The 16606-nt window shown below is 38.8% G+C and overlaps 2 protein-coding genes across 5 annotated transcripts in view; one reads left to right on the top strand and one right to left on the bottom strand.

The window, feature by feature from the left end:
* JAZF1 (JAZF zinc finger 1) overlaps positions 1–5520 on the top strand; it is a 325309-nt gene extending 319789 nt beyond the window's left edge. The window contains exons 5-6 of one of the 2 annotated variants that reach the window (XM_028119376.2): positions 3136–3217; positions 4522–5520. In XM_028119376.2, the coding sequence (XP_027975177.1) occupies positions 3136–3217; positions 4522–4583 (144 nt within the window). In that variant the 3' untranslated portion in view covers positions 4584–5520. Of the gene's footprint in view, positions 1–3135; positions 3608–4521 lie in introns of those variants that run through there. The other variant, XM_028119375.2, reaches the window with a different exon arrangement.
* A 510-nt stretch (positions 5521–6030) lies between these two features.
* TAX1BP1 (Tax1 binding protein 1) overlaps positions 6031–16606 on the bottom strand; it is an 83643-nt gene continuing 73067 nt past the window's right edge. For all 3 annotated transcript variants that reach the window (XM_028119372.2, XM_028119373.2, XM_028119374.2), the window contains exons 17-18: positions 7877–7959; positions 6031–7107 (exon numbers count right to left, since the gene is read on the bottom strand). In XM_028119372.2, coding sequence (XP_027975173.1) covers positions 6906–7107; positions 7877–7959 — 285 coding nt within the window. In that variant the 3' untranslated portion in view covers positions 6031–6905. The remainder of the gene's footprint in view (positions 7108–7876; positions 7960–16606) is intronic.

Below are 16606 nucleotides of genomic sequence, written 5' to 3'. Positions count from 1 at the left end.
CTTTTAAGATTTTTCAAAGACCACCAGCTGGTTGTACTAATTACTAAGTACCTAGCACTTCAGGTACATGGAATTCTGGGGGAAATGTGGATTCTGGAATCAGGCATGCCTGGGTTCCCATCTCAGGTCTGCTCACTCACCTTCTTGGAGTGTCGGTTTCTCTAAAACATGAGTACTGGATAAGAAACGAGACCTCGAATACTCAGCATGAGAAGCTCTTGTTACTGCCCTTCCTTCCCCCTTCCTTTTTCTCCCTTGCCCTTTCAAAGTTAGTTCCCTTCCTCTTTTCAGAAACCAGAGGATTGAAGCATTTGGTTTTCAAGTTGCGTGCCATTATTTATTTTTGTTCATATTTCTGAAAGACCAAACTTCTTTCAGGATCTAATTATAATTGTCAATGAATCTTTTTAAATCCCAAGTGTTTGTTAGAAAGTTCCCATTGCTATATGTGAATGAACAGATGGGGCAGACGGTGAATCTCACTGGAGTTTGTACTAACATTTGTGATAAGGCTGTCCCACTGACACTTGTGAACATTGTAAATCACAGCAACAGAGAGTTAACATGGGTTTAGGTTCTTTAGCCAACCCTGGAAATGCCCCATGTTTCCACATGTGCAGTTGGCTTACTGATTTTTCCAGAGTAATAAAGCAAATGTATGGAGTTAGCTGTATTTTCCTCACAGTCTCATGGCCAGACACACAACACAATGTTTACAGTCAAGCTGGAAACAGACCACAGAACCTGCTGAAATTACCTCAACCTTGGGCTTGTCCTTCTGGGCAGCGCTGGATCTGGTCATGTTGGACTGGCTTCTTGTTAGCAATTTCTGGTTTCAAACTTCCCTTCGCCTAACTAATTATAAAAAAATCAGGCCTGGATGGAGTATTTAAGCTTGTTGGTCAAATGTTTTTATTTTGGGTTCCCCCTATTTTCTGACGAGTGTCCGTGGTACTGGGACACAGGGGTAGCTGGATATTTATTGACCCATCATGCAACAAGTTCCCTGTGAAATCAAGGACATGAAATGTCTGAGTCACCCTTCATCTACAGAAAAGGACCCTACTAGGTGCTGAGTATCTGTTGAGCTAATAAATGGGCTATTAGTAAGCAGACAAATGCAAATTTCTAGTTGTGATCCAGGAGACTTCCTACTGTATTGTTACTTAGAAAGCCGATGGTGCTTTTCTAAAACTGTTATTATCTGTCATGGTTCTGTGGGTTGCCTGGCACCAGCTAGGTGGTTCTTGCGTGGGTGTCTCATGCAGTTGCAGTAAGAGGTCAGCTCAGGCACGACACACAAGTTGGCTTTTACTCAAATCCCTCAGCTTCCGTTGGGATGGCTGGAGCAGCAGGAGGCTGGCAGGGGTTATCTACCCGGCATCTTAATGGGTCTGATTTTGCCACTGTCCCTGCTCTCCCCATAGCCCACCACAGCAAGTTATCCCCAGAATGCCTCTAGAACAGTGAGGGGTTTCCTTGCCCTGCATGGAGGGACTAATGAATGAATGGACAGAAACAAAGGTGAAGAAGGCCAAGAGCCAAGTTCGGGGCAGAGGGTATTTGTCCTTGTGCTTTGACTTGGACAACCATCATCAGTCCGACTCTGAACACAGCCAACTGGAGTTGCCGTTTGGCACCCGTGGGTTCAACTAAGTCCAGTGGGATTCTCTACCAAAGGACTTTTTTTTTTTTTTCATGTTTTACTTACTTTATTCATGAGAGAGAGAGAGGCAGAGGGAGAAGCAGGCTCCCGCCTAGAAGGGAGCCTGATGCGGGACTTGATCCCAGGGCCCCGGGATCATGACCTGAGCCAAAGGCAGAGGCTTAACCATCTGAGCCACCCAGGCGCCCTCTACCAAAGGACTTTTTTAAAAAGTATTAATGTGAATTATGAATCTCTAAAAGGGAAATATAAATAGTAATAACCACTCAACACATTTTAATGGCAATTCCCAGCTTACTCCAGAACAGTGAGCCATGTTCTAACAAATTCACTCATAAATGCTTGTTGAGCATCTACTATGGGCCAGGCAGTGTGCTAGGTCTAGCTCATGAAACAAGAGCTGTCCGTCCCTATATGTGGGAGCTCAGTAAGGGCATCTTACAAAGTTCAAGACCACTGTGTTGGAATCCTTCAGGTGGGCTAAGGACTAGGCTCATTGGGACTAAATTCATATAATACTTTAGGAAACAGCCTACTCTTCTGGTAATCAATTCCCAACAACTTTGTCTCAAGCCCTTTCTTTTCTCTTCCCTTATTCCCAAATCTGGCAATAACTGACTTGAGAATTGAGACCTATGCTCTAATACCACCTCTGCCATTTATTCTTACTTAAATCTTCCATCAGTTAATATCTATTTTCTCACCATTTAATTGGGATGAGCAATAGTAAAATAAGTCTGTAGGAGTGATTCTAGGCATGGAGTCTTACAGCAAAACCAGTTACTACAAAACCAGAAGGCATTTTGATATTTTGTTTCACTTGGGATTTGTACACCACTTTGAAGTTTGGAACTCTTAGGTTATGGAAGTCTCAAGTTTTTAAAGTTTAAAGATTTTATTTGAGAGAGTTTATTGTATGTTTGAAATGCAGTACATAAACGTAAGGCCCAGTCTACCCATAGGTGCTTATTTAACACAACTATGCTAGGGCATGATTTGGGCAATTAGTTCACAGCTGTCTGGAACCAAACATGAGCTGTGTTTCTATATCAAGGAATTATAGATGTCTTGAATTCTATTGCCTGTTTTTTCTTTAAAAAGACAATTTTTGGCCACCCTAAGGATATGTTTATATAATTGTTGTTAACACCCTTCCAAGTAGAAGAATCCAGAGGGGAAGCAAAGTTCTAAGCAGAGCAAAGTGCTTCCTTATACAGTCTTAAATATATATTGTGTAGAATTTGAGGAAGCCAGTACTTTCATTTTCATAGTAATCGAGGCATAGTTTGCGACCCAGTCTGCACAGCCCACAATTAGCATTAGACTGCTTGAAATGGAGTTCTTGCAAAGCCTACTAGGAACACTCCTGCCATCCAGGAGATATGCAGTTGTAATCCAGACCCACACCAAGGTTTTCCCCTGACACTTTGATTGCAATCTAATAGGTGATGTTTTTGTCTTCTCCACAGAATGTGAATGGCATAAAGTACCACGCTAAGAATGGTCACAGAACACAGATTCGTGTCCGCAAACCATTCAAATGTCGTTGTGGTAAGAGTTACAAGACAGCTCAGGGCCTGCGGCACCATACAATCAATTTCCATCCCCCGGTGTCGGCTGAGATTATCAGGAAGATGCAGCAATAACATGCTGGTCATAACTGTGCCAAGAAATCCTCACCAGCAGTTGCTGATTTTGAAAACAGCCACCTTTTTTCAGGGGAAGCATTCAGCAACCCTTTAAAGAATTAAATGCATGCTTTAAATTTTTTCTGTAATTTTGGAATGATGTATCTTTGTAGAGTTGATTTTGTACATTTGCACATGTAATCATCATACCCATTTTCATTACTTTGATATAAGGTGCTAAACAAAAAAAGCTCTAGGTTCTTCAGCACATTTCCCCCAAAACAAAATAAAATTGAGGGCATGTTGCATATTATTTAGTTGTATTGCAGTGATATCAATGGGGGGGAGGGGCTGGCACTGAGATTTTTTTTCCCCAAGATTGTAATGTGATTGAAGTTTTTCAACACATCAACTCACTATGTTCAAAACCAAAATAGTATCTTCACTATCAAACTGGTTACCATGCCTTACATAATGGAGTTAGTATTTGTGAGTAGAAAGACTTTAGGTAATGGAAATATAAATAAGAATGTTTAACATAATATGCTAAAAATATTTTCATATTTAAATAACATACATAAAAGGTGTGCTTTCTGTGTTTTATATTATCTTGCAAATCCTTTTGCCCCTTAAAAAGCTGAAAATCTTGCCATCTGACTTACTTACCAATCATTTTTAGTGTTATAAATGGCATTTTTGTACAGACTAGTCTATTCAGTTCACTCATTAACACACATTCATTGAGTGCCTGCTGGGTGCAAGGGATTCGGTTTATGCCTATTGATCTTTCTGGACCAAGATACCAGTTTAGTGAACTACTTTTCCCTAAAATCTGTTAGGAAACACTTTGAAATACTTAAGTGCAAATTTTGTGTGTGTGAAATTTAGTTCTATCTTCATCTTTAGGTGAAGTTTTAAAGCACTTTGTAGTTCTCTATTGCCAACAGATTTAATGTTTTATGTGTTGCCAATTCTTGCAACCACTGCCCTAACAAACCTCTGGGTTGCAAATAATTAAAATTCCAAGCACGTTTCAAAGAGAACATTTTTCTTAAGACCCCTTACTGCCTCCTCTTCATGCTCATTGTTTTTAGACTTTTTTTAAAGGCACTTTTTCCATCACATCGTAGAGGTCTGTATTCCCACTGGAAATGTCTGTTTAGCTTTATAAAACATTTTGCTGAAATACGAAATTGAGCCTTATTGACAATTAAGTGCTTCTTGCAGCAGGTGGTCAAAGAGTGACTAATATGACCCGTTGGAGTGACCTACGTCTGGACCATTCCTGAAGTTTTTCTCACCAACAATACCATCATGCCTTGAGTATTCTTTTCTCCCAAGTGCTATTCCTTAAACATGCAAGAGTTTACCAATTGCCTCATTATGCAATAAAAATTGCTCTGAGATGGCTAACTGCCCACAAAACTGGTGAAAAGCAAGCTCGAATTGCTTATAACTTTCTTCCCATGTTCCCATTTGATGAAAGTCTTACAGCTGGGAAGCAGGTGTCCCTCAATTTTTCAGACAGTTTGAAAGGATGACAGTTCTGCTGGCCAGATGGGTAAGTTTCTATATTCTTAAGTTGTGAACCCCTCATAATGAGGGATTTTAAAGTATTTATAAAGACACTGCCCTCTAAAAATTTCCTCAGATCTATGAAGAGTGGTCTTGGTCCGGAATATACAGTGTTACATGTTTAAAAGGGTGATCCAGACATGAGAAGCAACTAGGTGGTGCATAAGAAGGCCCTACTTGGATATTTCATATCTACCTACAATTGACCAAAATTTTTTAGGCCAGCAATTATTATTTAGCTTCGCTCCTTCTAGTGCAAGAAAATGTAGGCTGGATCAGTAGTTCAACAGCTAAACAGTCATAAAATAGTCATTGTGCATGTTAAATTTCTTTCAACTATAAAACAAATTCAATTTCTATTTGCTTATTCATTGTGACAGTATTACTAAACAGGTAAGGATGGGAATATTTTGTTATACCGTGTATAGTGAATGTATTGTACTGTGTCTGTGAAAACTGTGCTTTAAATTATATTTTCGTATGTTTTGTTGGGGACAGAGCACATTAAGTTTGAAAGCAACAGAGGTTTGTTTTAGAACTGAAGGCAACTTAATCAAAATTGCTGTCAAGAAAAGCTGCTTATAAAAAATGTAAATGAAATCACATTTAAAATAAACTGCCTCTGACCCAAAATAAACATGGTTCTTTATTTTTATTAGCGTCCATTACCACTCTAATACTGGAAGGATACTTTTACGGTTGGCATGCTTCATAATTAACTGATGCAACACAAAAATGCAACCATTGACCATATTTTACCTGCATCTCCAAGGAAGGGAAGACGTGGAGTCTTCGGCACTACTGCCTTCCAGTCTGCCATGTCTTGTTTTGCTCTACACTCAAAATTATTTTTAAAGGATTCCAGCAATACAAATTCTGCTTTCAGAAACAAACACAAGCAACATGATGTGTATGCAGTTCACACACAGCACACCGAAATGCCACCACACTGAATATTAGGTTAATATCCTAGCTAATTTGCTTAAGACAAACTTAAATATTGTGATAACTACAAAAGAAACAAAATCAATGTCAGTAAATTCTTAACTTTCATATTTTAAGAGAAATACCATTCAGAAATTTGTTTAAAGGCCTAGGACCAAGGGGAAAAAAAAGTTTAGACTTAATGAAAAGCTACCACAAATAAATTTGACAATGAAATTACACATCTCCAAAAATGTGTCCTCTTTAATGAGAATACAGACATAATGAACACATTGATTTGCGTTTATAACATCACATTTTTAATCAAGAAAATGTGAAAAAGATATGGATACATTTTCTGTGATTTTATGCCACAAACACCACTGTTTAGTAGATCATTTAATATCAACTGCACTAACCTATCTTGTTCCATTCTTCCATTAGATAGAAATACAACTTCAAGATGGCTTAAAAATAATTGTTCAGGTCATTCTAAAATGTTTTAGTCATAAAATTAGCAAAATATGCCTTCTATTCCTAAAGCAAACATTTCAAATATAAAAAGGTATTTGCTCTACTGAAAGCATGTGAACTCATTCTACGTGCAGTTCCATTTCTAAAGAAGGTTGAAAAACCATCCTTTCCTGGGCTAAATTATGGAAGTTTCTGTATTCAAAGAATTACTTTGCTAGACTATAATGATAAATTACTTTTATTACATAATATTTAGTAGTCATGCTCAATCAACAAGGTCAACAGAAACTTGAAAATATGCTAAATGACACACACTACATATATTTTCATTGTGGTAACATTAAAATAATCCATTGCCTTTATTCATATAGTTTTGCAAACTGGGGAATAAATAAAGATACAAACATAAAAACTTTTCTTAAGCTGGTAAGATTAACAGGGGTTACAATTTTATTTGCTGATAAGCTAAGCTAAAGACGGACTCTGACCCTAGTAACACAAAACTCAAAAGTAGCGCTTGTTCAAAAAAGTGTGGTAGAGGGTGCACGGAAATAATACCTTGTGGTCTCCATAGTGGTCTATTTGAAGTGATTTTTTTTAATTGCTGAACTGTATTACTAACTCAGAATAAAAAGTAACTAGTCAAAATTTAAAACATTCTGATCAAAATGGGTCTGCACATGCCTTTCAAAGCCCTGCTGGTCATAGTCAGGAGGGAATTGCTCGCTGCACATTGGGCACACCTTCCAGTGACTTTCAACATGTTCTTCAAATTTGCTCTGATCATAGTTGGGAGGGAACATTAATTCACAGAGGGGACACTTCTTGTGAACATCAAAGCTTGAAGAAATAGGAAAATGAAAGAATTACATATTTCTAATAGCAACAATCTTCAGGATATGACAATGTTATATTTATCTAGTCAAGCTAATATTCACCCTAAATGACTTACCTTGAAAGTTTTCAGTTACTTCAGAAACCTCTTTCTGCTTCTAAAATACTTGCTACTGACAATTGTGTAAACTACTGATAAAGCCTCTAAATTGAGTTTCACAATTAGAGTGACAAAAACATTTTTGTTAAAATCAAGCATATGTAAAATGAAGCTTATTAACAAGAATTTAATTTTTAATTAACAGAAAATGCCTTTTGTAAAACTATAAAGATTAATAGAACTTATAATTTCCCAACAGTAGATTCATTCAAACTTTACGAGTATTTATTAGCACTGGTTCTCAAAGTAGTACATGCATCAGAATCACTGGAAGGCATGTTAAAACACATACTGCTGGGATGCCTGGGGGGCCTTTAGCTCAGGTCATGATCTCAGGGTCCTGGGATAGAGCCCCCAAGGTTGAGCTCTCTGCTCGGCAGGGAGTCTGCTACTCCCTCTCCCTCTGCCCCTCCCCCCTGCTCATGCTCTATCTCTTAAAATCTTTAAAAAAAAAAAAAACACACACGTATTGCTGGGACCCACCCCAAGAGTTTCAGGTTCAGGATGTCTGGGTACAGCCTGATCATGTGCATTTCTAACAAGTTTCCAGGGACCATACTTTGAGAACCACTCATCTACATAACCCAAATTCTACACAGGAAAAAGAAAAATTACCTGGAATCAAAGCAAAAGCCTGCTCCATGCCCACGTAAGTGCTGACTTGGAGCGTCAGGAGCAGTGGGCACGTTCTCCTCTTCCTAGGCAAAAAATAATTTTGCAACTTTTGAGAAAAGTGAAACTGAATGTAAATTCCTTAATTCAAGCATAGTATAAAGAAATTAAGATTACCCTTTCTAAAATTTTACTTCTGTTATCAGATTTTCACATAAAGGTTTAAGAGTCAATTTTTACAGAGCATTTTACTATGAACTAAGTCTTACCTTCTTGAAATAAAAAGCAGTGCTTAGTGGAACAGAGAATACAGCACACCTGTATGTGTGAATAAAGTAGGGATCCATAGACTTTTTTAACCTTTTGACTTTATCATTCCATACATAAGTGACCACTTTCATATCTTAAAACTGCATTATTTTTCCTATTATTCTCATTTAATAAATTTGCAAGACAGTACCCTCTTTTGACAACATACATCCCGTTGCACGACATAGAAATTATAAAAGAAAACTAGTAAAATATGAGTTTGCATGTGTATGTTCTTGGGCACACACAGGCTAATCAAACTGGAAAACCATGTTACAGCAATGTACCAAACTACAGGCCTCAAAACCCTGTTGTGAAAGAATGAAATTCAGTATTAAATATCTAACAGATTGTCAAGTAAGATTCCTAAAAATCTATAAATCTGAAAGAAAACATTGGTTTGGATTTTCATGTTGACACATCCCTGTGGTCTTTTGAAGGCTCCGCATCCAGTGTGGAGCCCAACGTGGGTCTTGACTCACGACCTTGAAATCAAGAGCCGGGCGTTTAACCAACTGAACCACCCAGGCACCTGCCCCGCTGTGGTTGCTTTTTAGAGATCTGTATGCTCTCTATCAACAACCAAGTACAGAGACTCTCACTTCACATCAAAAGGAGTCACATCTCCCAAATGCCCATTTGCTTTCTTCCTGAGCAGCTCTGTTAGCTGCTCTCATGTTATGAACAGTCTGTAAATAGGTACAGCAGGCACTGATAAATGTCCTTATATTGCTGGGTAGTTATGCTCATTCCAGAACTGCTATTAATGGGCTAAGTAGTCAAGTCTGTCATGGTAAGAGGTACCAAGAAAATGTATGTGGTGTGAAATTCGAAGGAAACAAAAAACAAACTGACTCATCTTGGGGGGGTAGGTAGGGGAGGATACTTGGTTATTATTTTGATGATTATCCCTTCCTGAAAGGTCCAAGAAAGGGTAAGGGGCTCTTTTTTATTTTATATTCATCACATGAGAAAATATTTTTGCTTATGTATGATTCTCTGCTAAATAACCCAGTATGTACGTATTTTTTCAGTGTGGTAACATTAAAATAATCCCTGTTTCCTTCATACAGTTTTGCAAACTGGGAAATAGATACAAAAGAGAAAAAACAACTTTTAATCTTTAGTAAGATTAAAAGAGGTTACAATTGTTTTTATTGATAAGCTGAAGATTGACTCTGACTCTGACCCTGGTAACACCAAACTCAAAGTAGCTCTTGGTCAGAAAAGTCTGGTAGAGGGGCGCCTGGGTAGCTCAGTTGTAAAGCATCTGCCTCCGGCTCAGGTCATGATCTCAGGGTCCTGGGATCGAGACCTGTGTCTGGGCTCCCTCCCTGTTTTTCTCTCCCTCTCCCACTCGCCCTGCTTTTATTCCCTCTCTAGCTGTCTCTCTGTCAAATAAATAAAATCTTTAAAAAAGGAAAAAGAAAAAAGTGTGGTAGAGGGTACACAGACGGGATACCTTGTGGTCTCCATTGTGGCCTATTTGAGGTGATTTTTTCTTTAACTGCTAAACTGTATTACTAACAATAAAAAGCAGTCAAAATTTAAAACATTGTGATCACGAGTCTGTACCTGCCCTTTTCAAACCCATGGTGGTCACAAGTTGAGGAAACTGCTCACTACACAAAAACAAGATAAAACCAGCCTAATGAAGGATTGAGAAATTGGGGAATAGAAGACTTTATATACTTTAAGTCTACAAGTAACTAAAATTCAGACAGGTTTTAAATCTGTAGGTACAGGGGCGCCTGGGTGGCTCAGTTGGTTAAACCGCTGCCTTCAGCTCAGGCCATGATCCCAGGGTCCTGGGATCGAACCCCACATCGGGCTCCCTGCTCATGCAGGAAGCCTGCTTCTCCCTCTGCCTGCCGCTCCCCCTGCTTGTGCTCTCTCCCTCTCTCTGTCAAATAAATAAATAAAATCTTTAAAAAAAAAGCCTTCTTAAAAAAATAAATAAATAAATCTGTAGGTACAAAGAGGTAAGACGATATAGCTGAATCAGTTAAACCTAGTACGTATGACAGTAAATTTTTGATTGTGTGCCACAGTATTCTAGCTGCCAGATTTGGGCCTTCAAGCAGCAATACTTGAAACAATGATTTGCTTAAAGAACTACATATAAAATAATGACAATGAATACAATTTCCCCATTTATCTTTGAAAAAAGAGGCAAACTTTAAAATTTTGAAAAGCTATCGAACAGAATAATGGAAAAGAAAGGGAAGGTCTTGATGCTTAACCATCAAAATTCTTGATGATGGATACTTGTAATAAAACGCCACTTCCAAAGGACCAAAAATATAGCCTACACCAATTTACTGCTTTCATGAATCAGCTAACAATAGAGTTTGCTGCTCAAGTGCTAGACTTAAACCAACCTATCTGACCCAGTTAACCATCAGGGGGAAGGGGGGGAAGCAATTTTTTTTTTACGTTTATACTTTCTAAGCCATATATAATTTGGTAACGATAACCCCATAATTCGTATCTTCTACCACCTATTAGCTAATAAAAGGGGAGAGGGACTGAACAGAATTCTAGATGTTATAACGAGACATAAGTGCTCATGAAATAAGAAATCACCTACTCAGTTCAAAACCAGAAAGTGTGTCATAAGTTCTGAGCAGCCAATTCATACAAAGTTTGGTGATCCTGACATACGAAATGACCAAATTTTCACTCATGAATACATTTATTCTATTTTACTCATCAAGCTTGATTAACTTCCAAAATCATACTGGATTAAATATAACAAATTAGATTGGAAGTAAGGTTACACAGGCAGGCCCACTGTCAGCAACAAAAAATGGCTACTAGTAAAACAGAAAATCAGACAAGAACTCAAAACATCCAATAAATATTTCAGCACTGGATCACACAGCTTTACAAACAAAACATGAAGACACTGTTTAATGTTGATTTTTAAATTAATAAACTAGAACAATCAACGCATATTAGGTATTCTTTAAGAAGGCAGAGAATCACGTATTCTATCTGAGAAAGAGTTCTGCCCCAAACTGCTAAAATAATTACATTGTAGTACTGAAAACAGTCAATGCAAAAATATTTTTGAATAGGTTTTAAAGTACCAGTACCTAGTCTGTTAGCTAAGCTGCCAAAATAATACCAAACTGAAATATATTTATGAACAATCCCAAATAATTAAATCTTAAGAAAACATTTTTAACAGCATTTTAACCTCCACAAAGATCTAAACCACCTTACATTGTTCATCTACTTTGAGACCCATCAGCACAATACTATTTCTACCACAAAACAAAGGAAACAATCTACAGTAATCTACTGAAGCTCTATATGAAACTCAAAAACTTCTTATGAGATGCCCAACTCAAAATCTAGTCTATAAAAATTCTTGGGGCACCTGGCTAGTTCAATCGAAAAGAGTATGCAACTCTTGATCTCAGGTATTATGAGCTCAAGCCCCACAACAGGGTGTAGAGATTACTAAAAAATAAACTTAAAAAGTAACCAAGAAAAATAGAAATAAAAATATAGAATTACGGTTGGGGTGCCTGGGTGGCTCAGTCATTAAGTGTCTGCCTTCGGCTCAGGTCATGATCCCAGGGTCCTGAGATCGAGCCCCGCATCGGGCACCCTGCTCCGTGGGAAGCCTGCTTCTTTCTCCCACCCCACTCCCCCTGCTTGTGTTCTCTGTCTCGCTGTGTCTCTGTCAAATAAATAAAATCTTAAAAAATAAATAAATAAATTACGGTTTTCTTCTCAAAGTATGTAACCAACTTAAACATCTGAAATAGCATTAAGATGGGTTAATCTCTTGGATAGTAAGAGAAATTTACAAGGTTAATCATACTAAATTCAAAATAAGGTTTTCAGGGGCACCTGGGTGGCTCAGTTGGTTAAACATCCCAACTTGATTTCAGCTCAGGTCGTGATCTCAGGGTCGTGGGATTAAGCCCCATGTCGGACTCTGAGCTCAGCACAGAGTCTGCTCCAGATTCTCTCTCTTCCTCTGCCTCTGCCCTCCCCCGACCCTCCCCTTCCCCATGCACACTCTCTTGCTCTCTCTCAAATAAAATCTTCAAAATAAGGTTTTCATACTAAATTAAGGTCACTAAAATCATACTAAATAGGGTTAATCATATTAAATTTAAAATACACTCGTGATTGTAAAAATATACCGTATGATATAGCAATTCATTTCCGGATATACATGCAAAAGAATTTAAAGCAGGAACTCAGACATACTTGTACACCTATGGTCGTAACAGCATTAGTCACAACAGCCAAAAAGTGGAAACTCAAATGTCTTATTAATGGGTGAATGGATGAACAAAATGTGCTATGTACAATGGAATATTATTTAGCCTTAAAAAAAGAAATTCTGACACATTACAAAAATGGATAAATCTTGAGGACATTATACTAAGTGAAAAAAGCCAGTCATAAAAAAATAAATTCTATAGGATTCTACTTATATGAGGGACTAACAGTAGTCAAACCCACAGAGACAAAGTGGGATGATGGTTGCCACAGGCTGGGAAGAGTTGAGAAGAAGAGTTCTGGAGACTGGTTGCACAACAATGTAAATGTACTCAGCACTACAAAAATGGTTAAGATGGTGAATTTTTTGTTACACGTATTCTCTATTAAAAAACGCAATCATGATCAAACTAGCAATATACACTCAGGAGCTAATGACTAAGTTACACCACTTCAATCATTAGGATCTAGACAACAGGACTATACAATCAGCATATATCAAACTGTGCTTTAATTCTGCCTTTGCTTAAGAATTATTAATGGGAATATTTAGGTATCATTCAGGAGTTAATAATGTCAAGGAAGAAAGGTCCACCACTTAGTAAACCTTACCAAGTTGATAAAATTACTTTAGTTCAATAGCTTACAAAACATTTGCTTAAGGCCAAAGTTAATGGGTAAGAGAAAAGAGTAACAATGACTGCTGAACTTTTATATAAAACTATAGAGTATTTTTTAATCCCTGAAAACTTTGTATTATTATATAGTATTAGTCAACATTCTTTTTATGAGATGTTACTGTTTAAGTTCTGCCAAACATCCATTTCTAGCAAGAGAGCATGTCAATGAAGGAGTGTCATTAAACTCTAACTATATAAAGATATTTAAAAATGAGAAAGCAGACTTCCAAGGAAGATGATAGGAGGACCCTATGTTCACCTCGCCCCAGGCTAAATAACATGTCAGTGCAAATAACCCAAAAAACAACCTGAAGACTGGCAGAACAAACTCCAAAACAAAATGTTGAGAAAGGCCACATAGAAGAAGGTAGGAAGAGCAGAGATGAGGTGGGGAGCTAAACCCTGCAGGTCTGGCTACCAGAGAGCCACGGGGGCAGAGACGTATAAGAACAACTATCAACACCAGGAGCCTACAAGGAGAAGATAAATCCCCACAGCATTTGGCTGTGAATATTAGGTGGGCCAAATTTCATGAGTTCTGAAAACCAAGAGGACTTAAATCCTCTGGGACTCTAAAAATCAGCAGGCTCAATCTAAGAAAGCCCAGAGGGCAATAGGAAGCTGAGCCCCTGTCCTTAATGAGACAGCATAGCAAACATCCCACAGAGATCCAACTTGAAGCAGCAACTTGAAAAGTGCTTGGGGCATATAGGAGGGAGAGTTAGTTACTAATCTCGGAGTTCACTAAGGAACTTCTCTAGGAACAAAGGATCTAGCAGGTGCCATTTCTCACTCCCACCAACTCCACCCCGCCCCCAGCATAATCACATGGCCACCTGTGGAAACCAGCAGGGCATCAGCACTCACTAACTTGCTTACACCATGCCCTACCCCCTCCAGCCAGGCCTGCCTGAGTTCCAGGGCTGTGGGTCCCCTCCCTAAGACAACCTGTGCAAACCTTCCAACACTGTCTCACCCAAGCTCCAGTGGAGGACACACACATACTGTTAAAACTGCACGACCCCCACCCAGACACGCTTTGCACTTCAGCCCCAGCTGGCCCAGTCTCCAGACCAGCTACACCTCCTCTGTGGAAGAGGACCAGCACACACGATTTGCACCCCTGCCTGCCTGCACTTTGGGGAGCAGCCACGGCCACCCCTGGCCTAGCGGTGGCTGCTCACCCACTGTGGATGAGGACCAGCACCAACTTGTTAAAGAGCCCACTACTTTCAGAACGAGACAGAACTGACTTTTCTAACACAGAAACAGAGTTAGGAGAAATGAGGAGATAGAGGAATATGTCCCAAATGAAAGAAGAGGACAAAAGTCACAAAAGGGGACCTAAGTGAAGCAGAACCAAGTAATATGCCTGATAGAGAATGGAAGTAATGATCATCAAGATACTCACTGGACCCCAGAAAAGAGTAGAAAACATCAGTGAGACCCTTAACACAGAGATTAAAAAAAAGAATCCATCAGAGATGAAGAACACAATCATGAAATTAAAAATACATGTGATAGGGACGCCTGGGTGGCTCAGTTGGTTAAGTGTCTGCCTTCGGCTCAGGTCATGATCCCAGGGTCCTGGGATCGAGCCCCACATCAGGCTCCCTGCTCGGCGGGGAGCCTACTTCTCCCTCTGCTTGTGCTCTGTCAAATAAATAAAATCTTAAAAAAAAAAAAAAAAAAAGCTTATCTGTAAAAATCAGTCAAGGCATTCACAAAATAAAAGAATACAAAACACCATATACCTAGATGTGGATGGGGGAAAGGAGTAAAGAATGGATTCAAACTTAACCATCGATTTCATATAGATTGCAATATGCAGAAGATGTTACATAACAAACCTAATGGTAGCCACAAAGCAAACACCAGTAACAGATATGCAAAGAATAAAGAGAAAGGAATCCAAATGTATCACTAAAGCAAGCAAACCATGAAAGAGAGCAAGAGAAGAAAGGATCAGAGAAAAAAACTACAAGAACCACCACAAAACAAGTAACAAAATGGCAATGCATACGTATCTATCATTAATTTGAATGTAAGTGGACTAAACATTCCAATCAAAAGACACGGGGTGACAGAGTGGATAAAAAAACAAGATCCATCTATATGCTGTCTACAAGAGACTCACTTTTGACCTAAAGACACCTGCAGATTAAAAGTGAAGGGATGGAGAAACATTTATCATGCAAATGGATGTAAAAAAGAAAGGTAGGGTAGCAATATTTATATTAGACAAAATACTTTAAAACAAAGACTAGGGGTGCCTGGGTGGCTCAGTTGTTAAGCATCTGCCTTCAGCTCAGGTCATGATCCCAGGGTCCTGGGATCAAGCCCTGCATCGGGCTCCCTGCTCCGCGGGAAGCCTGCTTCTCCCTCTCCCACTCCCCCTGCTTGTGTTCCTTCTCCCGCTGTCTCTCTCTGTCAAATAAATAAAATCTAAAAAAACAAAAAAACAAAAAAACAAAAAAAAACAACCCAAAGACTATACGGTTAAGCATCTGCCTTCGGCTCAGGCCATGATCTCAGGGTCCTGGATAGAGGCCTGAGTCAGGCTCCCTGCTCAGCAGGGAGTCTGCTTCTCCCTCTTCCTCTGCCCCTCCCTGCACTTGTGCTCTCTCAAATAAATAAAATCTTAAAAAAAAAAAAAAAGACTGTAACAAGAGACAAAGGACACAAAATAAAGGGGACAATCAACAAGAAGATATAACGATTGTAAATATTTATGCATCCAACAAAGGAGCACTCAAATACATAAAAAGAGTTAATAACAAACATAAAGGAACTGACTGATAGTAATGCAATAGTAGGGGACTTTTAACACCCCACTTACATCAGTGGGCAGATCATCCAAACAGAAATCAATAAGGAAATGTGGGTTTGAACGACACACTGGACCAGATGCATTTAACAGATATATTCAGAGCATTCCGTCCTAAAATAGCAGAATACATATTCTTTTCAAGTATACATGGAATATTCTCCAGAGCAGACCACATATTAGGCTACAAAACAAGTCTCAATAAATTGAAAAAGATCAAAATCATACCAGGAATCTTTTCTGACTACAACACTATAAAACTAAAAATTAAATACAAGAAGAAATCTGGAAAGAGCATAAATAATAAACAATGAATGGGCCAACCAAGAAATCAAAGAAATAAAAAATTACATGGAAACAAATGAAAATGACAACACAACAGACCAAAATCTTTGGGCTGCAGAAAAACCTGTTCTAACAAGGAAATTTATAGCAATACAGGCCTGCCTCAAGAAGCAAGAAAAAGGGGCACTTGGGTGGCTCAGTCGGTTACGCGTCTGCCTTCAGCTCCGGTCATGATCCCAGCATCCTGGGATCGAGCCCTGCATCAGGCTCTGTGCTCGGCGGGGAGCATGCTTCCCCCCTCCCTCTGCCTGTCTGCCTACTTGTGATCTCTCTGTCAAATAAATAAGTAAAATCTTAAAAAAAAAAAAAAAGGGCAAGAAAAATCTC

Source organism: Eumetopias jubatus, unplaced genomic scaffold (genome assembly GCF_037043125.1).
Source record: "Eumetopias jubatus isolate StellerSeaLion01/CBP00866 unplaced genomic scaffold, mEumJub1_p1.0 scaffold_14, whole genome shotgun sequence".
NCBI lineage: Eukaryota > Metazoa > Chordata > Mammalia > Carnivora > Otariidae > Eumetopias > Eumetopias jubatus.
The sequence above is the reverse complement of the archived record's forward strand: the minus strand, read 5'-3'. Positions and strand labels throughout refer to the sequence as shown.